Here is a 24,595-nt window from a genome sequence, read left to right as displayed (position 1 = left end):
CATCCCTGAGAGCCTAATGTACTCAGACTATGCTCTTGCAAAAGTAGTTTGTGTCTGGTTGTGACTAGTCTATTTAAATGAAAAATGTGTTCCAGCGAAAGGAGGTCTGTCCTATCCACGTGGCCGCCGTCTGCTCGCTAAGTGGTGGTCTGGATACCTGAATCCTGGATACCTAAGTGCAGAAGTGGTGGTCTGGATACCTGAATCCTCGTGTCTCCACAATGGGCTGCTATCTGGTAACCGTGGCGAGGTCTCGTTACGCAGGGCGAGGTGCCGGCAGGGCGCTGGGACGCCTGCTCAGGGTCCGGCTTATCGAAGATCTGAGAGCCTCCTGCCAACGGCCCTGGCTGTGTTGGCCTGGCCTCTCACAGGGGACTGGATTTTACCTCAAGCAACACGCGAGTTTTGGCTTCGTGGTGTTTTGGCCATACTGGCAGAATTTCGTTTTGGATGCAAAGTGTTCAGGACCAGAGCCAGCTCCGCCCAGGTGGAAACGTACAAATCCACACCAAGATCCCATCAAACCGAGTGAGACCACAGCCAGAAATGGAAAACTAACAGGAGAGGAAATAGAGCAGGAAAAGCATCGTCCCGCTTGCCACATCCAGCTGGGGCCTTCCATGGAAGAGAAGCGAAGGCATCTGCTCGGAGGCAGGCGGGCCTGTTGCTGGTAAGCTCACAGTGTGCCACCTTCTACGCGCACGTGGTGGATGGCACCGTGGCTCCTGGCTGTAGATGTGCCCCCAGGAGAGCGGCCCCGCCTGCCCCGCTGACCGGACCCACCCTCTCTCGGGTTCCAGAGATCCGAGGCCTCCCGGCAGGCGGATGGCAGGAGGCGGGCGTGTTGGCTGCTCTCCCCGCAGCTAGATCAAGTGGCACAGCACCCGCGGCGGGGAGGCGGCCACGCGGAGCCGGCGAGCGCTATGCTCAGAAAGCTGCACTCCATCTTTAACTCCGGGCCGCACAGGAAGGCCGAGGTGGCCGCGGGGCCCGGCTCCGAGCCCGCCAGCCCCGCCGTGAGGCTCATCCGCAGCAGCTCCATGTACGTGGTCGGGGACCACGGGGAGACATTCAGCGAGTCCTTGAAGAAGTACGGCGGCGGCAGCATGGACAGCAGCCTGTGCTACCTGCAGCCGGAGGGCGGCCGCGCATGGATGTACTCGCGGCCGCAGGACTGTCTGCAGTACCTGCAGGAGCTGCTGGCCTTGCGCAAGAAGTACCTCAGCAGCCTCAGCGACCTGAAGCCCCGCCGCGCGCCGGGCCTCGCCGCTCCCTGCTCCCGGCCCCCGGGGTCCCCCGGGACACGCGGAAAGGCCCCCGGCCGGTGCGCCTCCAAAGAAGGAAAGGTAAGTGCTGTGCAGACGTACAGTTCAGAGGGAATTCTTCCACGAGCCTCGGGTGCCGGGTGGGACCTTGGCTCGGCCCCTTTCCCGTGCACGCCCGCGGCTCGGCGGGGCGGGGGTGGGGGGGGTGGTGTGGCGGCCCCCAGTGGCTTCCCCTCTGGGAGGAGGCCCTGGGAAGAAGCGGTCGGTGGTAGCTACAGAGTAGCCTGGAGGGAGGGCGGCGGCTTCGGGGTCAGGCTGCCCTGCGTTTGCATCGCATTTGTCACTTACCTCCCGCTTGGTGGGTGAGATGACGCTCGTGTGGCCCCTGGAAATCCCAGTGAGACATGCAATCTTCCCGGGAACGAGATGCTTGCTAGTACCTCGGTGTTCAGCTTCACCGGAGCCCAACAGCTTTGGGGGCTGTGCTCCATCTGTGGGCTGGGCCCAGGCATCCTGGGGACTGGGGCACAGCCTCGAGACCGCCTGTGGCTTCAAGGCGATTGCCTGACAGCTGTGCTGGGCACTGGAGGCTTCAAGCCCAGACAGACCAAGCAGGAAATTAGTGCAAGAAGTCCCAGGCAGTTATCTCGCTGTTTCTACTTATGCCGGTGTCTGTATACATTATCTCCCCTTGAGCATTCGATCAAGGCCGCAGGGAAAGGTGGGAGAGACTCCGTATCAGGGAAGAGCAAGCTAGGCCTCTGGAACCTGTTTGACAGGACCTTTGACTCCTTCGGGTATTCCCTCCTTCACGCCTCAACCTTTTCTTTCTTTCTTTTTTTTTTTCAAATGCCTGAGGTTTGAGGCTGTTTTAAGTTCCCACCAATTGTTTCCCTGATGCCTGGACAGCAGAGCTGTCTCTCCCGAGTCCTGTTTCCGCAGAGCGTGCTGTGGGCTGTGGAGGCCCCATTACCGTTGAAGGACTGGCCGGTGATCAGATCTCTAGGGCTTGGCCTCCCCCGACTGGTTTCAACTGTCTGCATTTTATCCCAGGTGGGATTGGTTTAAATAACCACATTGACTCCAAAAGTACATCCGTGTCCCAGTACCTACTCTAGGGTTCCAGAATCGACCTTGTGAGCAGCCAGCTGTAGATTTGTGGGCCAGCACCCTTCCTTCGGGGTCACTTCCCATGACAGAAGGGGCTGCAATAGGTTCTGGACTCCCTCCTAGCTGGATATCCTGGGGTTCTTGGGTCTGGTTAGACTCCCTCCAGGCATTACATTTTCCTGGAAAAAAAATGCAGTTCTCTCTTTACAAAGCCTAGGTCACTTCCTCCCTGCACTGCTCCTAGTTCAGCTGTCTGAAGATACAGGGAGAACTTAGCCCAGAGCACCCCACTCTGGCCCTGTGGAAAGACACAACGTGCGCATTTCCTCGGGAGAAGCCTCTCACCATGATGTAACCAGAAAAAAGTTTTAAAATGGCTTTGATGTCAGTCAGACCAAGACCTAAATTTTAGTTGTGTTTGCCAGCTGTGTACCTTTGTCAGGTTAAGTTGGCCTCTCTGAGCCTCGATTTCTGTAGCATAGAAACGGAAATAAGAATATATCCCGTGAGGGGAAAGCAAGATCCTGGCTGTGATACGACCTGGCACATAGTAGGTCTTCCAGTGCTTACTAACTCTGAAATGGAAGGTACTGGAGGCTTCTTCGTCACCGGCAGACAAGCGCTCTCCTTTCTCGCTCCTAAATAAAGAGCTGGATGCTGCGTGTGCTTGAGACACCACGGGGCCGTCTGGCTGGCCAGGTGGCCTGCGGCGGCCTGCTCTGTACGTAGGAGGGGCAGGGGACCAGAGAGCTCCTTTCTTCTGGAAGGTCATCCCCTTCCTGCATTGGTAGAAAATGCCTGCTGATCTTCAGGTTTCGGGCAAACACCATTCATTCCCCTGAGCCCTCGTTCTCCTTCCCCAGTTGTGTGCTGAATCGTGTCTCCCCCAAATCATAGGTTTAAGTCCTAACCCCCAGTACCCCAGACGGTGACCTTATTTGGAACTAGGCTGATTACAGGTGTAATTAGTTGAGTTGATTGTGGGTATTAGGGTGAGGTCCTAATCTGACAACACTGGTGTCCTATAAGAAGGGGAAACCGGGACGGACACACACACACACACACAGACACACGCACGAGCGCGCATGCGGGGATCACTAGGCGAGGTCTGGAGTTGGGTGCCATGCACCGGGGACCCCCCAGAAACTGGGTGAGGCCTGGAACACATCCTCCCCTAGTGCCTTCCAAGAGAACACGGCCCTGACAAGCTCTGGGCCTCAGACTTCTGGCCTCCAGGCTGCTCAGGGGGTGGGACTTTGCTGTGGCAGCCCTAGGGAATGAGTACAGTCCTCCATGGAATTGCCTTTCTCCCTCTCTCCCCTTAGTCTAAACACCGCTCTGTTCTAGCATTGATCACATCCTCCTGGGGCCTGGTGCACTGCTCGGCAGTGACTTTGGTATGCTTGGTAAAGCTGAAACAGCACCTTTGACATTTTTCCATCCCCACAGTGCAACCGTGAATACTTCTTGGTCACTTATGAATGCTTTATAAACTTTAAAGTCTGGTCTTCTGTGTACAGATCACAGAAGAGCCGGCCTCCATGTAGGGAGTGAGCAGTGTTCTCTGGGCACCAAAGCACCCTGGAGACCTTGACTCTTCCCACGAATACCAGCCCCTGGCCTGGCCACAGAACTTACGTGCCCCTGTCTGTCTCTCTTTCCTGGAAAGATAATGGCTTTTAGGCTGTTCTGTTTAAAACTTTCAGTAAAAAATACATGTTATGCGCAACTGATGAATTATGGAACACTATATCTGAAACTAATGATGTATTTTGGCTAATTGAATTAAAAAAAAAGAAATATATTTTAGAAACTGACCTAGTTTATTCAATACAACCAAAACAAAAATTTCATGAGATATACTTATTCTTACTCTCTGTTTGGTACTCTGATATTTTTTCAAAATACTAGACACTATTCTTTTTTTGTTGTTTTTCATGTTGGTCATGACACACTAAATTTATTTCACAAGCCACTACGGGGTCCAGACTGACATTTTCTCACACCCTGGTAAGGCATTCCAGTAGGACCTGCTGAAATGTTGACAGTGTCTAAGGCATGATACATCAGGGTGTCAAAAGGTCTGGTATCCCAGGCCCTGGAGAGAAGAGAGCCGGGACGAGTACCCATGTGGGTCAATGCGAGGAGGAAGTGAGGACACGCCAGGAGGGAGGCGAGCCTGGGGTGGATGTGGGAAGGCCCTCCTGGGCCCCTGCACAGAGGAGGTCCTGGCCAGGCTCCAAATAGGAGGTCATTACACAAATGAACGAAACACACAGTTTGCAACATTTTGAAATCAAAACAAAACCCCCACATCTGAGGATTTTTGAGTCAGCATCGCGTATGAGCTGTAGTTTGGGACTCATTGTTTAGATGCTCCGGTGTTAGAATTTCTAACACGGTGCAAAATTCAAGTGGCAGAAGGAGAGCACATTTAAAGTGGGTCCTGTCCTAGACCACAGAGTTTCTGAACCAATAGGGCAAAGGCACCCGACCCCCGGCCATGGGCACCTTGGGTGTTCCTGCCCGCGATGAGGCACATGGCCCATCTCCTCCACACACCCCACCCCACCCCTGCTCCTCGGCACGGCCCAGGCACAGTCCGGGAACAATCAGCAGTTTTTCCTGACTTCTCATCATCCTCGAAACACGCTGAGTGCCAGCCCCAGGCTACAGATGAGAAGACTGGGTCTCAGAGACAGGAAGTGATTTAGGTAAGGTGTGCGCCTGACAAAGAGCCAGGATTGAAACCGGGTCTGCACTGTGCCAGAGCTCATGCTCTTGTCAATGGAGCGACAGTGATTTCAACCAGAAAATGTATTTTGAGCTTGTCAGATACCTGCTGATGGGGGAGGGGCCCCTCAGGATGAGGCGAGCAGGCTGCTTTATCCTGCACACCCAGGCCAGGGAGAGTCAGCTGGGAGGTACCCGCTTCCTACCCCGTGTGGACTCAGTGCAAGGGCGAAACACGGAGGCGGCATGGCCTGGGCTCCCTTTGTGCGGGAGAGACCCGGACCCAAAGCATGTCCTGAAGGCAGGCATCAAGCTCTCTCCTCTCCACTATCCACGAGTTCAGTTTCCCTCCATCTCAACACCTTCCCTGCACATGGCTTCCTCGGACTCTATTTTTACTCTCGGTCCCTGCAGCCCCGAGACCCCGAGTGTGTATTGCCTACTTTTGCACTAGGAAGAAAGCTGGGTAAACAGTGTGAGCTCAGCTGCAGTGGGAACTTCACAACGGGATGGATTTTATCTTCAAACCCTTTCAACAGAAACACGTTTTCATTCTTCCTCACTCGTTCCACAAAGTATCTGAGACGAGCCACCTACCAGCAGAATAAAGTAGCAGCAGAAACTGGACAATCGGAAGAGAATAAAGCATCGACAGAAGATCAAGAACACTCAAAAGACCCTGCAGATCATAGAGCTAATTCAGCGGCTACAGGTGAGCTTTAGTTCGGCTCCGTACCTCTTGCAAGCGACCCTTTAAAAGAGAGCCGGACTCGTATTAAAATTCTGTCTAAGAGGAAAAACCACACCCCTTGGTTAGTGGAAGTGAGATTTTTCCCAGCTTCAAGTTCCAGAATTTCTCACATGGGACCTGACACAGAAACCAGGTGTGATGTAGCTAGTAAGGCCCTCAGTGATTTTTAAGTAACGACGCATCAGTAGATACGTCATTTGTCCTTCCTCCCTCCATTCCTCCCTCCCTCCCTTCCTCAACATGTTTTGTTGTTGGCAGGAACAGGGTGTGTGCCAGGAACTGTTCTAAATACTGGCGAGGGAGTCAAAGTCCCTGTCCTCCTGGGTGGTCACGCTTGTGGCAAAGCAAGGCAATAAACCAGTACCCCGTTTCTGGTGGTGACTTCTCAGAGCCCTGCTGCGCCAAGCCCGTGCTTCGTCTTAGTGAGGGCCCAGGCTGTGGCACCCGGGTACGCACCTGCTCTCCATCCCTTCCGGACCCCGCAGAGAATTCAGATCCAGAGGCACGGACGGACCACACACCCTCCTGATGATCTTTGTCGAAAGCCTCTGAAGATACAGTGAATCCTATGAGAGAAAAGTGTCTGAAAAGTAGAAAGCTATCCTGTTGTGTGTCCTGCTATTTGCCTCCCTCATCTCAGCATCTTGGAAAGCAAGTCGCTCCCTCTGCAATCTGTGTTGGGGTCTTGTCTGGGACATGACTGGCCTCAGCCTGTTTCCCCCCTCGCCTGGTTCTTAAGGTAATTTCTTCCAGCTGCTGGGAGGGGCTCTGGGATATTTGACTTCTATCTTTCCACTCCTCATAAAGACTGCTTCTCTCAGCTTGGATTTTTTTTTTTTTTTGAAATAATAGCTTTAATTTACATGCCATGAAACTCACCCTTTAAAGTATATTACTGAGTGGTTGTTAGTATATTCAAAGTAGTGCAACCTATCACCACTATCTAATTCTAGAACATTTCATCACCCACTTCAGCTTTTTGTGTGTGTGTGTGGTAAAATAAACATAACATAAATTTTACCACTTTCAACAGGGCACTTCTTAGCACCTGAAATGAGTGCTTTTTAATGTCCCCAGCTTATGGGTAATGAAGTGTATCACAGTTAATGAATTCTTAAGAAATTAAGTGTTTCTCTTTGGATGATTTTTTATAAATTTCTTTTAGAGAAAAATGTGTAACACTGAACATCTTTCAAATTGTTAATTGTCAGACAATAACCAGAGTTCTTCACACTAGTCTTCCATGAATTTTTCCAAATGATCGTTTATATAAGCCCCTAGTACTACATCCAAAAGACTATTAAGCCTTACTCTATTTTTAGAACACTTTATGAAATGTATTAGTAGTACATTAGAAAATGAATCCATTAAGAGGTCAGAGAGGCTATAAAATACTTCATTTAGGAATTAGGAGAATGTTTTTTATAAAAGGTCTGATTATTTCTTAAAATATAGAAGTCTTTTTAAGTAAAATAATCTTAAAAAATTTACCATCTTAACCATTTTTAAGTATACAATTCACTGGCATGAAGCACATTCACAATGGTGTATAGCCCACTACTATCCTTTCCAGAACTTTCTCATCACCCCAAACAGAAAGCCTGTATCCAAGAAACAGTAACTCCCTATTTTCCTGCTCCCCCCCCCTGGTAATCTCTATTATGCTTTCTGTCTCTGTGAATTTGCCTACTCTAGGAACCTCAGATAAGTGGAATCCTATAGTATTTGTCCTTCTGTGACTGGTTTCTGTCACTCAGCATGTTTCCCAGGTTCCTCCATGTTGTTGCATGTGTCCGAACTTCCTTCCTTCTGTTTAGGGGAACAGCTTGGGTGTTGATGGTTGGTGAAGACGAAGAGTTTGAGACAATGCTCACTCTGACCAAAGTGTCAGTTAGCATAGGTTGGTTGCAGTACCCCACGGAACACTGCCCAGATGGTTTGAGCTGGACATTTTTTGAAGCCAGGTATATTGGTCACCCACCGCAGGCAGAAGAAAACATTATTAATTCTCTTTTGGGTCATCTAATTCTGAGCAGTTTGGATTCCTGATATGTCTGCCTAGATGAACTGGCTACAAAATGCACACCGTCCCTGCACCCCGCCCTACCCCAGCCCTGCTAAAGAAATTCACCTGCTACAATGGTTTAAAAAGAACCAGCGGAATTCTGGAGAATGTTTGCCAAAAGTGATTGATTTTTATCTAAATTAGTTTTATTCTGGCAATAGTTTGTTTTCAGAATCAATTTTCTACTAAGGCCATCCAATCTTGGTTCATCATATAAGACCATGTCAATAGCAAACAGAAGATTCTTTCTCCTCTATGGCAGGAGAATCGGAATCTAACTCATCTAAAAAGATTCCAAATCATCCATGTATAATATGCATATATAATTTCATATGGGATAGAAGGCAGATTCTAGATCTGTTTTTACACCACTGGGAATTATTTTTCAGATCTGCTGGGGAGGCTTTGTGCAAACACAGTGATATTAAAATGCGGCTTTTCTGGAGCATTAGTTACTGGGAGAGTCTCTCTCACTTGGCCTATCTCTGGTTTGCAGAGTTGAAGGGCTGTACTAATTCAATATGAGCTGCAAAGAATTTTCTATTTTGCTTGGCAGAGCTCTCCACAAGACGACAAACAGTATAATGATGATTGATAACAAAGCACATAATTCCTGCAGCCCCTCTCAGTCAGACCACAAGATGGGTAATTACATTCCCCAATCTATTTTCCAGGCACGTGCTGTTTGCTCAGCCTACAAATAATACTTCCTCCTCCCCTTTTCTCTCCACCACACCCCATTCACCTGGCTAACTTCTTTTAACAGCAGAGAAAGCATTTCCCTAGGAAGCCGCTTTTCACATCCACAATATAAGACAGTGGATTTCCTCCCCTCCTTGTGTCTGACCCCCATCTCAGCACTTAGCAGCCAGCACCCAGCACTGTAATTGTCTGTTCATTTGTTAGTTCTGCTGCTGGCCATGAACTCATTGAGTGCGGGGACTGTGTCTTATTTATCTTTCTATCTCCAACCTCTTGCATGGCTCCAGGCACATAGCAGACATTCAATAAACCAATAACCTGAGAAATTCCAACTGTAATTTAAGAAGGTTTATTTTATTTTTTTAGAAGATTTTATTTATTTATATGCCAGAGAGAGAGAGAGCGAGCGAGCGCGCACAAGCAGGGGGAGAAGCCGGCTCCCCACTGAGCAGGGAGCCTGATGCGGGACTCGATCCCAAGACAGGGGATCATAACCTGAGCTGAAAGCAGACGCTTAACCGACTGAGCCATCCAGGTGCCCTTAAGAAGGTTTAAGAAGAAAACTTAACACAGTTTGGTGGGAGATCTGGAAGAGTAGTAAAACTGTTGTTTTCACTGACTGGAAAATTATTATTATTTTTTTAGTGGAGTAGAATATAGTTTGAGTATATTCACATTCATATGGAATCATATCCTAATAATTAAAATATCCAACATGTAATGGATCAGAGTTCACCATCAAAAGGACATTTTGGGTAAACTTAAAAAAAAATTCTGGATAAAATTATATTAGATAAAATTTATAAAACACAGAGAAGTATAAGAAATAAAATAAAAATAACTTAGAATCCTACCAGAGATAATCACTATAAAATGTTTAAGTATATTCTTTTTCAATCATTTATTTCCTGTATATTTGCATAGATGTATATTAGCGTTGCCAGCTAAAACAAAGGATGCTTATTTAAATTTGAATTTAAGATAAGTGATGGATTGTTTTTACTGTAATTATGTCCATGCAATATTTGGTATATATTTATACTAAAAAATTATTCATTGTTTATGTGAAATTGAAATTTAACTGCTGTCTTATACTTTTATTTGCTAAATTTGACAACCCTGATGTATGTGTATGTATGAATTTACTAAATTTGGTTTACACCATGTACTTTTTTATAATCTCTGTTCAGTTCATATTATATTTTGTGGATTCTTTCCCACCTCATTAACTTGTTTTTGAAAACTGAAGTTTTAATGGCAAAAAATGTAACAGCTCACATTCTTTAAGTAGTTGTGAAGAATTACAAACACATCCTGCTCTGTAAGGTATGTTTAGTGATTCCTAAAAGTGTGACTAGTGGGGCAAAGTTTAAAGATCATTCATTTTTAAAGATTCTTCTACATATTGCTTTCCAGAAACATTTTATAATTTACACTTTCATCAACAGTGAATAAGAAAACACTTTGTACTGCATTTTATTAGCACCTAGTATTGATTTAATTTAGAAAGTTCACAATGTAATAAATTGCATTATTTCATATACTTTTCTTTGATTATTGCTTGAGCAAAGAATGACCCTTTTAACTTATCAAACCAATGCTACTTCTTGTTTAATCGATTGCCCGTTCATGTCTTCTACCTTTTTCTTTTGGCTCTATTAAAGATTTCTTATTTCTATGGACTCATAGTAAGAATATAAGCACCCTGTCTGCCACATGTGCTTAAAATATTTTCTCCAAGTTATTATGTGTGTTTTGATTTTATTTGACATTTTCTGGTGTATAAATACTACTGATTGTATGTTGTCAAGGACACCCATTTTGTCTTTGATATTTCTTTCATTGCTTTCCTGCTTAGAAAGTCCTCCTATGTCTCAAGATCAGCTGTGTGTTTGCCAGTTTTTCCTTTTTTGATAGTTCCATTTTTAAAAACCCAGCTTTTATCTATCAGCAGTGTATTTTGACAGGAAGTGGGAAGTGAGAATCCAACTTGAGTTTTCCCCAAGTAGCAAAGTTTCCCAACATCATTTATTGACAAATTCATCCCTTCTATCTCTGGACTGTGATGTTTCCCTTATCGCATGGGTAGGTTTTATACTATGTTTCAAGGATGTGAATTCAATGGAATCAGGCTTCTAATTGTTTGATAAATGTGAGCAAATTTATTCCACTCGGTGTTTTGTTAAAGTGGAATGATCTCTTCGATGACATGTAAGGTGAGGAGTTAGGCAAAAGAAATAGTGGCCTTAAGATTAAAAAGCAGGGAGGGAAAAGACTAAGCTTATCAACCCGTGAGTCTCCAATCTCTAAGATCAAAGACAGAAGATGTGTGGTTATGCTTCCAAGATGATTGTAATATTTAGGTATGATAGGTGACGCCAAATTTGAGTTATACTAGAGCTTGTGACAAACTTCTTCCATCTTTTTATCTCTTTGGGCTGATTTTCTCAGCTCTCTTGTCGACTTCACCATTTTTTTTCTTCAGTTCAGGCAAGTGTACCATTTAGCTTAAATTTTGTTAAAATTTTGTATGTGGGTATTTGTGTTTGTGTAATTAAATTCCAATGACTATGCCTTTTCCCAAATTGCTTGTTTCTTATAGCTTCGGTCCTTGTTTCCTAAACTCCCATTCGTACTTCACAAACTCGCACTCAGTTATGGGTACGCACTTTCTTAGGTGTTGTAATATAAAAGGGATAAGGTAAATATCACCTTGGACTTGGTCTTAAATATCCATTCCAAGGATGGCAGGAGGCAAAGAAGATGTGTTAGAGCTTTTAGGGTTTGTCCTCAAAAGCTCTCTCTCTCTTTTTCTTTGATGATGATTAAATTGCTTGTGGATAAATTTGAGCTGTTTTGCATTTAATTTCACACAGCTGAATGATCCAAGGGAAAAATGATCTCTCTAGTCCCGACTAGTCCCACATCTGATCCTGGAAATTTTATCACAATATATGGACATTCATATTTCTAGATACTCTTTGCTCAACAGAATATTATCAGTACTCCATAAAAATAAGGAGTACAGAGTTCTTAACATTTGCCAACTTCAATCCGAAAGGATACATTAGCAACATGCAAGCTGATTGGAGAATATAAGCATTGGGTAATCGCATGTATACAGCATATATTCACTTGCTCAATGAATAATTACCACCCCATGCCAGACGCTGAAATAGGTAGCTAGCATTCATAGATGAAAAGGTGGTCTGTTTGCCCTGACACAGCCCATTGTCTCAAGCTGCAATCCTCAGCATCACTGTCTGAACCACACTGGTGTGTTGAGGTTCTTTGGCAGAGAAACAGGTAGAATTCCAATCAGCATGTTGGGAGTTGTGTAAATCCCACAACCTGTCTCACATAGGCCGGTGAGCATCTATCACAAGAGTCTTATCTGTGAGTGTTAGTTGCCAAAGCATTGCCAAAGAGGAGGTTACAGATGGCTGGTCTAGTGTGGGGCTACCGAGGACAGAGCATCACGTGCCAGAGTGGATTATCCACCCCTGTCAGAATGTGCGCATAAACAAGATGTGCCTAGGTCTGTCTGTAGCAGTGAGAGGCAGTGACATGGGGGCTGGCCTTCCAAAGGAGGTGACGGGATGCCCAAGTAGGAGAAGTGAGAGGAGGGTAGATGTTTAGTGGTGGTCCTCTTGGCTCTGGGTGGGTTTCTAATGTTCCCCCCTCAACCCTAAATCTCTGCCACAATATTGCTGTTTCCAACTGAAAGTTCATTTTGTAGAAACCAAACCTCTTGCAGACAAACACTGGCAGATCCTAGAAGAAAAAGAACAAATTGGAGAAACCCAGGCACCCAGATGGCAGGTGAAACCGGGCAGGATGGCAGGTGATGTGAAATGCAGAAAAATATCATAAACTGCACTGGGGGACTCAGAAAAGACAATGAGAAATACAGTAGAGTTTGGTTGGAGAAAACACAAGAGGAAAAGTAATCTGAGACCCAGGCCTGACATGAGGGGGGGTGGGACAGGGAGGCTTGGAAAATGATAACCCCAAGGCCACTGAAGGTTACATGTGAAAGGCACATGGGAATGGAGCAGGCAATGCAATACAGATGCTTCGAGCCCACGTGCCTTCTCCCCAGGGCTGCTGTGGGGCCAACAGTGAAGGAACACGAGCCTGTGAAACAGGGGACTGAGCAGTTGCAATGGGAAAGCTGTCCAAAGAAGTAGTGAAAAAATTCTGGGCTAGAAAAAAGTCAAGAGTGGGAGTGATAAGCAATCCTCTTATATCTGGAGTTCTGAGTTCAGGGTGTGGACGCCTGATGTCCCTTCTTGTACAACTACCTCCTTATGAAGTAGATTGTTCTGTGATATTAGCCTGCGGCCTGAACCCTGAGCCTCGGTTGTTGTCTCTCTTATGCTAGGCACCAAGAGAATGTGGCCGTGGAGGCGGAAAAGGCCCATAGAAGCTGTGGAAAGGCAAAGCAAACAAACAAACAAACAAACAAAAGCTGGAATCAGCCTGGGTTTAAACCAGGACTTGAAAAGGCCCAGACGTGTAGCTTAGCCTTGGGACTCAGAAAGTCACCACAGCATTCATTTGGAGACATGTAAACGTATACTTTTATAAAGTACAGCAGAGACTCTGTTAACCAAATCCTACATGACTGACTTGCCAGATGGCTTGATGCTTCCCATTCTTTCCATCAAGCATATACGTAGAGAGCAGAGTACTTACAGTTAGAAGCTTACCCCAAGCTAGGGTATTATTGGCAAAATGCAAAACGGCATATGCATTAAGGACTAACTTGAATAGCAAAAGATTACAAAGAAGCCAAAGAGTTGACGATAGGGGACTGTGGTTTGTTCTGACAGTGGGTCTGCCCAATGGAGAGCCATGCAAGGTTACCAGGGCTGAGGAGGGTCTCTGTCTACTGCTGGGAAGTAATCCTCAGGATACACTGAGTGAAGTGAGCAATGTGCACAGCTATATCTTGTAGGCTACATTTTGTTTTTTAAGAAAGTGGGGAAACACAAATATAAATTCATGTTTGCTTATATTTTCAAAAAGAAACAATGGAGAGATAAACAAGAAACTTGGCGCCTACCCACAGCGTAGCCTAGCAGAGATGAATGCCAAACACGACACCCAGAAAGCAAAAAAAGATGCATGAATACAAGCCCGGGGGAGTGCCTCCCCAGGAGGGGGTTTAGGTCAAGTCTGGGGACTGGGAGGGAAAGGTAGATGTTGAGTGCACCCCAGTGGGGGATGCTCAACCCCCCCATTGGTACAGGGAGAGGAGCAGAGGGCGGATGGAGTCCCTTTGCTTGGCTCCCCGTGTGCTGCGTAACAGGAGGCACACAAGGACTCAGGGAGTCTGGGCCCTGAAATCCGGGGTTTTGTCCTCTTTCTTCAGTGACCTGTATTCTGTCCCCTGGGGTCCTGTCCTTGTGTCCTTGTCTTGAAAGAGACATTCCTGTCTGCCCTTGCAAAGCCAGGGAATAAGACTGGTACTTAAGCTTTCTGTCCTAAATCAGACCCTGAGGTGGGGATTTGTGGGTGCTCTTGTCCCTCGTCCATGCTCGGGCCCCCATAGAGCAGTGGCTCTCCACTGCTGTGTATTAGAATCATTTGATTATCTGACCCAACTGGTCTGGGAAAGAGCCAGACGTAGATAGACATTCTTTAGCAGCACAATGTCCAGCTGGAATTGGGCTCCCCTGTTATGGAACCACCCTGACAGGGATGAGGGAGGGCCCACCGTCCCTGTCTCTCAGGCCAGGATCTCAGCCTCATTTAAGGGATGCTGCTTTCATTTGCAGGGAAGGAAGGCAGGGCTGAGGAAGGAAGGAAAGCAATTGTTTATTCATTTGCATTTATTTATGCCCCTACTTCATTCCATGAAGGGTTTGGGGGGAACTGACAAAGGCAGTTGGGGCAAGTGGGGGGAGCTCTCCCTCGGGGTAAGACTTGGTCACACAGGTATATATGGGTCAGCCACAGATAATGTCACCAATGTCTCATTCTCCAGACCACCAGGATCTACAAGTTCTTTCAGCGGAAGCAAGTGTTATAATGGTAATGTATTGGATTGCCCAGCTGAGACCCCAGAAGTAGCACCTGGAAGAGCAGACCGTCTGGTGCTAAGGAGCTTCTGTGACAAGGTGCCCTCGAAGGCAAATGTTTCTCAGTCTTGTAGAAAGGGCAAGGTATGCGAGGGAGACCGGAGTCTCCAATACTAAAGCTTGAGGCTTTGGAAAAAAACAATATACTTGAATATTTGGAATAACCAACAAGGGTGTGGCTGAAAGGGCCTTTGTCCACTAGTTTTAGTGGACAGAAAGTACAGTGGCTAAGGTGGTAAAATATATGCTGATGATTTATTTTTTAACTTGCAAATGTGATCCTTGAAGGATAATACTTGAGGAGATTCTGGGTTTTTGAGATCTATGAGAGGCCGCAGTCAAGGGCTCCTGTTAACAGAACTAATGATTGTGGTCTTGTTGGTTTTGGAGCCTTTGGTAGTTAAGATACCAAAGCTGACTCTTTTCTAAATTCTTTAATAAATGGAAGCAACGGATTCAGGCTGCTCTGAGCTGCTGGCCAAAGTCCATTTCCTAGAGACACTGAGGAATGGGCAGCTCAGATAATTTTGAAAAGGAGTGTGATGCCCACATGTGAGACTGAGACCCTTGCTTTAAACCAAACACTGATGGAAGTTGCTGAGTCAGGGACTCAGAGGCACCCTTTCCATGGGTTCTGAGACACAAAGACCTACAGACCTTGCATCCCTTTTAAATAATATTCATCCTTCCTTTGGGCTTCAGTCCAGATTGTGTGGCTTTCTCCATTCTTTATTTCCCTCTCTTTCACTTCACAAAAAAAATTTCTAAAGTTATAAGTGTCATAGTAGAATTAGGTTAGGGACTGAAGACCATGGACTCTAAAGGAGGGAACAGTCCAGGAGAGGGTGGTCTACCTGGAGAATATGAGCTGACCCAGCTCATCCTGATGGATGAGTAGGAGTCAGCCAGATGAGACAGTCAAGGCAAAGGGACCACTGAGAAAAACCAGGCAGGAGAAGAATCGTGACCTGCCTTCAGAGATGGGCCCTCTTGTCGTCTGCCTGCAGGAAGGATGCCTGGTGGCCTGGCCTGCTGTGTTCATACAGACTGCCAACCAATCCTTCTGGTTTCAGTCCTGCTCCCCACTCCCAACCCTTTGTGTACCCGGTGTTTCCAAGCCTGGTGCATTTCTGGTTCCCAAGGGTCAAATTGTACCCTTTTTAGCTGCTTCCCCAACCTATGATATTCTAGAAGGCTGGTCCCTCTGCTCTTTCACATCAGTTCCCCCACTTCAATTGCTTTGCATTGCAAGAGGATTTGGAAATATGTCTTTTACTGATGGCCTCTCCCTTCCTCTCTTTGTCATTAGGTTTTCTTCTCTCTGCCCTCCCGCTTTCATTTTAGTGGGCTCTGTGAAAGGGGAGGGATAAGTCCATGTGGATAGTTTTCTACTTTTAACACAAAAGATTCAGGTGTATGTTGTACTTCTTCAAAATCTTCTCTAAGAAAGCACCTTACAGATATAAAAGGAAAAAAAAAAAACCCTCTCCACTTAAAAATGTTTTCTAGTAGTACGAAATGCATACTTTTCACCAAGATCTTGTATGTACATACAGATGTCATCATTTTATTTCCCAACACTCCAGCCTGTAATTTAATATTCACTTTTAATACCATCCCCCTTTAAAAATGGCCGCATATGCAAGAAACAACAATTGTTGGAGAGGATGTGGAGAAAGGGGATCCCTCCTACATTGTTGGTGGGAATGCAAGTTGGTACAGCCACTCTGGAAAACAGTGTGGAGGTCCCTTAAAAAGTTAAAAATTGAGCTACCCTATGACCCAGCCATTGCACTACTGGGTATTTACCCCAAAGATACAGACGTAGTGAAGAGAAGGGCCATATGCACCCCAATGTTCATAGCAGCAATGTTCACAATAGCTAAATCGTGGAAGGAGCCGAGATGCCCTTCAACAGATGACTGGATTAAGAAGTTGTGGTCCATATATACAATGGAATATTACTCAGCTATCAGAAAGAACGAGTTCTCAACATTTGCTACAACGTGGACGGCACTGGAGGAGATAATGCTAAGTGAAATAAGTCAAGCAGAGAAAGACAACTATCATGTGATTTCTCTCATCTATGGAACATAAGAACTAGGATGATCGGTAGGGGAAGAAAGGGATAAAGAAAGGGGGGGTAATCAGAAGGGGGAATGAAACATGAGAGACTATGGACTATGAGAAACAAACTGAGGACTTCAGAGGGGAGGGGGATGGGGGAATGGGATAGGCTGGTGATGGGTAGTAAGAAGGGCACGTATTGCATGGTGCACTGGGTGTTATACACAACTAATGAATCATCGAGCCTTACATCGGAAACCGGGGATGTACTGTATGGTGACTAACATAATATAATAAAAAATCATTAAAAAAAAAAATAAAAAAAATAAAAAAATAAAAATGGCCGCATATGGCACAAAAACAGACACATAGATCAATGGAACAGAATACAGTCTCCAGAAATAAATCCATGGTTATAAGGTCAATTAATATAAGACAAAGGAGGCAAGAATATACAATGGGGAAGAGACAGTCTCTTGGATAAATGGTGCTGGGAAAACTGGACAAACATATGCAAAAAAAATGAAACTGGACCACTTTCTAACATCATACACAAAAACGAATTCAAAATGGGCTTAAGACCTAAATGTGAGACCTGAAACCATAAAAATCCTAGAAGAGAGCACAGGCAGTAATTCCTCTGACATAGCTGTAGCAGCATTTTTCTGGATATGTCTCCTGGGCCAGAGGAAATAAAAGTAAAAATAAACTACTGGGACTACATCAAAATAAAAAGCTGTTACACAGCAAAGGAAACCATCAACAAAATGAAAAGGCAACCTACTGAATGGGAGAAGATATTTGCAAATGATACATCTGATAAAGGGTTGATACCCAAAATGTATAAAGAACTTATACAACTTAATACCGAAAAATCAATCATAGAAGATATACATATGGCCAACAGACACATGAAAAGATGCTCAACATCATTCATCATTAGGGAAATGCAAATCAAAATCACAATGAGATATCACCTTACACCTATCAGAATGGCTAGAATCAAAGGTAAAAAACAACAAGTGTTGGCCATGATGTAAAGAAAAAGAAACTCCTGTGCATTGTTGGTGGGAATGCAAATCGGTGCAGCCACTGTGGGAAATGGTATGGAGGTTCCTCAAAAAATTAAAAATAGAAGTACTATATGGATGACCCAATAATTCCCCTATTGGGCATTTACCCAAAGAACACAAAACACTAATTTGGAAAGACATATGCACGTTGCAGCATTATTGACGATAACCAAATTATGGAAGCAATCCAAGTGTCCATCAGTAGACGAATGGATAAGGAAGATGTGGGGCATGCTCACACACACACACGAATATTACACAGCCATGAAAAAGGCGAGATTGTGTCATTTGAGACAACATAATGGACTTAGAGAGTATTATGTTAAGTGGAATAAGTCTGACTGAGAAAGACAAATACATTATGATTCCACTTACAAGTGGAAAAAGAAACAAGAACAAACGAATAAACAGCAGAAACAGACCTATACATACAGAGAACTGATGGTTGCTAGAGGGGAGGGATGGGGAGTTGGACCAAATGGGTGAAGGGGAGTGGGAGACACGACTTCCAGGTATGGAAGGAATAAGTTATGGGAATAAAAGTCACAGCATACGAAATACAGTCAAAGGTACTGTAATAGTGATGTAATGGGACAGCTGGAAGGTATACTTGGGGCGAACGTAGCATTATGTATAAACTTGTCAAATCACTACATTGTACACCTGAAATTAATGTCACATGGTGTGTCAATTATACTCGAATAAAACAAAAATAAAATAAAAAAATAAAAATGCTCACATAGAATAAAATAACTCTACACAGGGTCAAAACAGCCCAAGTTAATGCACGTTGTCCCTTCTTTTCCTCCCTGAGTTCTCCTATCTCCTAAATTCCTCAGACAGCTGTTTGTGGGTCCGCACGTTGATTCTGGGCCTTTCACTGAAGAGTTCTCCGTGGAGGTCCACCACGGGCTTGAACTTCCACGTCAGTCCCCGAGACCGCTGGTGGGAGGCTGTGAAGACAGTGGTGGTGAGGAATGAGATCATGAAGAAGACCAGATCAGGACAGAGCCTGGAACCTGGTTAGGCACTCAGTAGACTTTTTTTTTTTTAACTCCATATTTTATTATTTCTTACACTTTTCAAGCAATCATACTAATTTTTCCTCAGTCCATTCCATGACTTGAGCCCAAGTTTGGCCACTTTAGGTCCTGACAGCTCTTTCAGAGCATTTCCAGTCTATCTTGTCCTTTCTTTCCTGCTGTGAGCATCTCCTCCCTACCGAAGGAGCTCCATGATCACCTAACTGGGTGTTTACCAGCGGGGAAAACGGCCAAAGGAAGACTAAATATTTTATTTTTTTATTATGTTCAATTAGCCAATATACAGTATATCGTTAGTTTTCGATGTCGCGTTCAACGACTCATTAGCTGCGTATAACACTCGGCGCGCATCACCACACAAAGGAAGACTAAGTATTTTGCCTAAGGATCAAAAACAGTCTCTGAGTAAGAACTAGGTAGATCTTATTATGTCTTTGTCTCTCCTTGAGGTCACTGGAAATCCATGGACCCACAGCAAGTGTGGATACGGAGCATCTGCCCTCCTTCCCCAGGGCACTAATTTAAACTGGCTTTTTAAGCTCTGCAAATTCGTAACTTCACATACGTTGCTTCAGCAACGCTGCGGTCTTTCTGGCTGTGCTGGCTTGCTTGTGTGCGGGTGCTCGGAGGCTGGCTCACACAGTGCTCTTTCCCGCCCTTCCCATCTAGCCCAGAGCAACCCTGAAGAAATACTCCCAGTTCAGCGCAGATGTGGCCGAGGCCATGGCCTTCTTTGATTCCATCATTGCAGAGCTGGAGACAGAGAAGCGGCCCCGGGCTGCCGAGGCAGAGCCTCTGAATGAGGATGTGGACTTCGATGGTGAGTGCTCGCCGGGGTGCAGGAGATGGGCGGGTGGCGGTCTCTGGAGTGGGGTGTCGGATGAGCGACCAGGAACCCCACATCCTAGTAAAGGGAAACTCACATCCGTACTGCAGAGCCCTGCCCAGGGCTTGTTCTTCTCCTTGGGGGCCCTTTGCTTTAGGTGTCCCTGCGGCCACCACCCAGCCTACCCGACAACACTCACGGCCCTATTTGGACAAAAACTCCTTCCTGTGGTCCACTGGCCAAAGCGGAGACTAAGCACTAAAGAAAGGGATGGGGGGGGGTGCAGGTGTTATATGGGTGTGAAGACAGTTTCAGTCTTGCAAGATGAAGGAGTCCTGGAGAGCCGTCCCTCACCAGGGGGAATATATTCCGCACTACTGAACTCTTCACTGAAAGATGGCTCAGTTGGTACATTTTATGTTATCTGTATTTTACCACATTTTTTTTTTTTAAGAAGAAAAAGGAGCAGAGAAACCATTTAAAAATCTGGCTTCTGACTCTACCTGAGCTAGTTTGGTACTCTCTGCTGGACCTGCCTGACCCTTCATCCGCTCTGTCCCTGCTCGGCCCTCAGCGCCCTCTGAGGGCCTCACAATCAGCGCTCTGAGGATGATGCCCAGGGCAGGAGGGGACCCAGCGAGCTGAGGGCGGGGGCTGACGCTTTTCTCCTTGCCAGCCTGTGTCACTGGCTCTCTCCTGGTGGAAAGCAAGCAATTCGGCCACTTCATGAATTCAGCCCGCTTTTCAATTCCATTACTTGACTATCCGTTTCTTTCATCTTTGACTTGCCCTCCTTGCTGTCATTGATGACGATTTTATTCAGGAATTACTGGCTCTTGTGACTGAGGGATCAGCTAATAAGGGACCAATACTAAAAAATTGTTGAGTGCTTTACTTATTGCTCAAAAGATTAAAAATTACATCCCTGTGGTTTGTAGTTGGTCTGGCCTCACAAGACCTGTATCTGTGAAAGGTAGGTTCTCATTGGGTTTGGTGGAATTTCACAGGTTACTCCCACTCCCCAAGGTCACTGTTTCCTGTAGGGGCATCTGCTCGCCCTCCCCGCTGACTGCAGCCCCTCGGTCCCAGATAGAAGCCAGCTCTCTTCTCAACAGTCCGGCCAAGGAAACCCAGGACATTGGCAGAAAACTAGCAAAATCCACTGAGGATGTGGAAAATAGGCTCTCTTTGCTCTTTTGTCATCTGCTCTTTTCACCTCACAGTTTGCAGTACCTCGTGGGTATCTTTCCAAGTCAGTACACAGATCTGCATCCTTATTCTTCGTGAACCCATCAATATTCAGCTGTATCCCTAACCGTCACTGCAGGGTCAGAGCAGATGGTCCCCGCTGCTTGCCTTTCCCAGCCTTTCCAAGAATCCATGGCGCTCTCTATGCATTACTGTGGGTTCTCAGCCCAAGCCACCCTCTCCTGTTCCTCCCTGATGGCGGGTCCTCATCTCTGGGACGCCTGCTTCTCTCTTGCAGTGGCCACCAGCTCCCGGGAGCACAGTTTGCACTGCAACTGGATCCTGCGGGCGCCACGCCGGCACTCTGAGGACATCGCTGCGCACGCCGTGCACGCGACAGACAGCCAGTTGCGAAGGACCATGGAGTGCAGGACCATTGGCACTCAGAGGAGACTCGAGAGGCACCCCATCTACTTGCCCAAGGCTGTGGAAGGGGCATTCAACACCTTGAAATTCAAGCCCAAGGCCTGCAAAAAAGAGTAAGTGCTTGGACCAAGTTGTACGACCAAGATGTTTCCATGTCCTCCAGACTCCCGGGGTGGTTCTTAAGGGGCCTTGAGCCCCCATCCTATATGCCCCAAATTCTTCTTATATATTTTGGGGGGAGGGAGTTTTTTCCTGGTCTATGCTTACACTCCAGCCTGGTTCACTGCCGTCACCACTCCTCACTGTCACTTCAGCTCTGGATCTGCCCACCTTTCATTCCGGCCTACGTAGCCCGCATGCTTTGTGCCACGGACAAGCTGTGTGCTACAAAGTTTTAATGAGCGTTTGGGGTTGAGGGGGGCGTGGCACCATGAGGAAACCAACACCAAACTAATCAGATGCCCCTGCCTTGGCTTGACTTAGACGGAGAACTTCTCATCGGCTGGGCCCCTCCTGGCCACCTTGCTACCAAAGGCCTTTCTCCCTCCAGATCCAGCTCTCCCAAGACTAGTTACCATTGTTAGCCCCCAAATTCCTGCGGCCTACTCATTCAGGGCAGTAAGTGCTCTCTTGCTCTGGGCAACCCAGGTCATGCTGTAGGGACCTCCCCTTTCACAACAGAAGGGTGTATCTGGGCTCAACCACATGTTTTCCTTTGATCGTACAAGAGCCGTTCAACTCCAATGGGTTTGGAGCTTTTCTAAATAGCTTTCCTCCCATAACAATGGACTGTATTCTGGACATACTGAAACCAGGCTCCAGCCCTCATCATCCATCCTTCCAGTTCAAGGCCAGCCCCCGTGACGATACTGCTTTGGCCTCTACAAGGCCCAGCATTGGGGAGCATCTGAGGGTCCCCATTGGAATAGTGAATCAGAGCATCGTGGCTCTGTGCAGCCAGCCAAGCCACACTTAAACCCTCTGCCTCATTCCTCCCTTCCAGCCTGGGGAGCCCCAGACAGATCCTCTTCAGCTTCTCAGGAGAAGACATGGAATGGGATGCGGAACTCTTTGCGCTGGAGCCCCTGGCGTCTCCGGGGGAGGACCACCACGAGACCGAGAACCCCAAAGGGCAGTGGCTGCTCCGAGAGAAACTCTGGGAGCGAACAGTACCCTGACTCCCTCCAGGCCCGGCAGCCTGACTCAGGCTGGGTCCCTGAGAAGGTGGCTGCTTCCAGTGCCGCACAGGTGTTTGGAAGGGTTAAAAATGGAAATCGGAACCAAGTCAAGCCCATGAGCCCATCGGCGCTGCCCGCTGGTGCCCAGTTAGTGCCAAACACACCTGCGTCTCCTAGAGCACCTGCCTGAGGAGGCTCTGGAGCCCGGCTGGCCCGGCAGCGCAGGTTAGCGGGTAGATCCAGCCTGGCTGGTCTCCCAGTAGAAAGAATGGAAGGCCTCAAGTGGGAATCCAGGCTCACTAAACCTGGCCTCTGCCGGGTCCTGTTTCAGTTCTCTGTGCATCTGTCCAAGTGGCTGTTACAATTGTGCTCAGTACGGGAAACAAGCCCAGCCACGGATCTCTGGGCCTAAGTTTTCAGAAACGCAGCTCCTGCCTCTACAGGGCTCAGAAAGACTCTGGTTACAAACAGAGACTGCCTTCCTTTGTGCAGAACTCAGTGCAGGAAGCAGCTCCTTCTGCACTAACACTCTAGTGTTCTAGAAACCTCTGCTGATCACCCTGAAGATGGGGCCAGTACCCTGGCATTGGGAAGGTGTGTGTTAGGGCCCTGCCTCGGGACCCCACCATCTCTCCCAGCCCCCAAACCCAGCTCCACTTCGCACAAGAGGTGGGCTGGGGAGATGAGCGGTGCTTTTCTTCTCATTATTGCCCAGAAAGTCCTTACAGACACCCCTGCAACCAGTTTATGGCAGGCTGTGCCCCTCTCCTCTCCCAAATAAAAGGAAAATCAGCATCCTTAAGTTCTTTTGGTTGAGAAAGGATTTGTGAGTTTAGTAACTATCTGAATCAGAATTACCTTCTAAATCTATTCTTTGCATTTCTCACATGCTTTTTGTCCTTCTGCCTCCTTGAGTTTGAGAACCCCTGGTTTGGAGAATACATTGCATTTTATTCATTCTTAGTATTTCTTCTCATCTTTTCTTATAAAGAAGGAAGTCACTTGGTTGGTACATGCTCACGAATGCAAGAGTGCTCTTGGGGATAAAGGAGGGAGACAGACGAGGACAAACCAATAATCCAAATTAAGCCCCACATGCTCTAGGCTAAGGTTAGTCTGAGAACAGAACAGAGCTCTCCTTCTGCCAGGCTCACGTTAACGATATTCTTACTGTTCAGTTTTTTAAATAAAGATCTTTTTATTTATGTGAACCCAACTATCTGAATCTAAGTATTTATAACCCCTACAAGAAGGGAAAAAAAATACGCTAATAATTATGTGGCATTGTTAGAAATTTTATATCAACCCATTCCAGATGAAAATATACTGGAAATGTTTTAATAATTGTCTTTATTATTATTTTCTTTTTGAGTGCCAATGTCAATGTTTGGGAGGTTTCTTTCATTTTGTTGCTTATCCTAAACCCACTCTAGCCAGAAGCTTGACTGAAAAATAAATGTTTGGGAGATTTGCTTTATAAACTGCATTAAAGCACACCACGTTAACATTGCCACGGACTTTTCTTTGCCCCAAATGTGGCCTTGTTTTGAAGCCCCACAAACGAAAATTCACTGCTGAGGATCAGTTCAGGATGAAGGTCTCTTTACCCTGCCTCTTATCAAACTACAGTTTATAATAGATTCGACCCTGACATTATGTGGTGAAGACTGTGTACATTTTGCTTTTACAGATAAGAAAAAAATAAACAGGACAGAGAGGATGTTTGGAGTCTTTTTTTTTTTTTAGCATTTATTGCTTATGGGACATGAAGCTGTGCTTTTCTCTTTTGCTTCACGTTTTGTATATTTTTGTCTTTATTGAGACTATACACAGACTGCCTGAAAAATTCCACGATTCAGAAACAGAAGGCTGGCGTGTCTTTGGGATGATTTTAGGTATTTGAAATTGGTGATGAACCCCAGGATCGGGGCTTTGTCTAGGGAATCCTGAGATGGGGTCTTGAGATAAATAAAATTTGAGACAATAAAAGTCAATTCAGTAAAATCAGCTCCTTTGATTGATTCTTTTCTCCTGTGAAGTGCCCAGTTATTCAATCAGCTGCTCCTTGAGGCACAGGGGTAG

The 24,595-nt window shown here is 46.3% G+C and overlaps 1 protein-coding gene across 1 annotated transcript; it reads left to right on the top strand.

Annotated features, from left to right (window-relative positions):
- Positions 1-923: 923 nt before the first annotated feature.
- Positions 924-22,513, top strand: C10H13orf42 (chromosome 10 C13orf42 homolog). Its single transcript, XM_045796726.2, has 4 exons — positions 924-1,350; positions 19,572-19,715; positions 21,208-21,448; positions 22,339-22,513. Exons 1-4 carry the CDS (start codon positions 924-926, stop codon positions 22,511-22,513), a joined length of 987 nt encoding a protein of 328 aa, XP_045652682.2.
- Positions 22,514-24,595: the final 2,082 nt, after the last annotated feature.

The sequence above is a fragment of the Ursus americanus genome, chromosome 10, assembly GCF_024610735.1.
Source record: "Ursus americanus isolate L20-20 chromosome 10, mUrsAme1.1.p, whole genome shotgun sequence".
Lineage (NCBI taxonomy): Eukaryota > Metazoa > Chordata > Mammalia > Carnivora > Ursidae > Ursus > Ursus americanus.
This window is presented reverse-complemented; position numbering and strand designations above follow the sequence as displayed.

Excerpts from the sequence above, each read along its gene's own strand:
- C10H13orf42 (XM_045796726.2), top strand. The coding sequence starts at position 924 with ATGCTCAGAAAGCTGCACTCCATCTTTAACTCCGGGCCGCACAGGAAG. Across the intron at positions 1,351-19,571 it reads CTCCAAAGAAGGAAAGGTAA|CAACCCTGAAGAAATACTCC; the intron begins GTGCTGTGCAGA and ends TCTAGCCCAGAG. Across the intron at positions 19,716-21,207 it reads TGAGGATGTGGACTTCGATG|TGGCCACCAGCTCCCGGGAG; the intron begins GTGAGTGCTCGC and ends TCTCTCTTGCAG.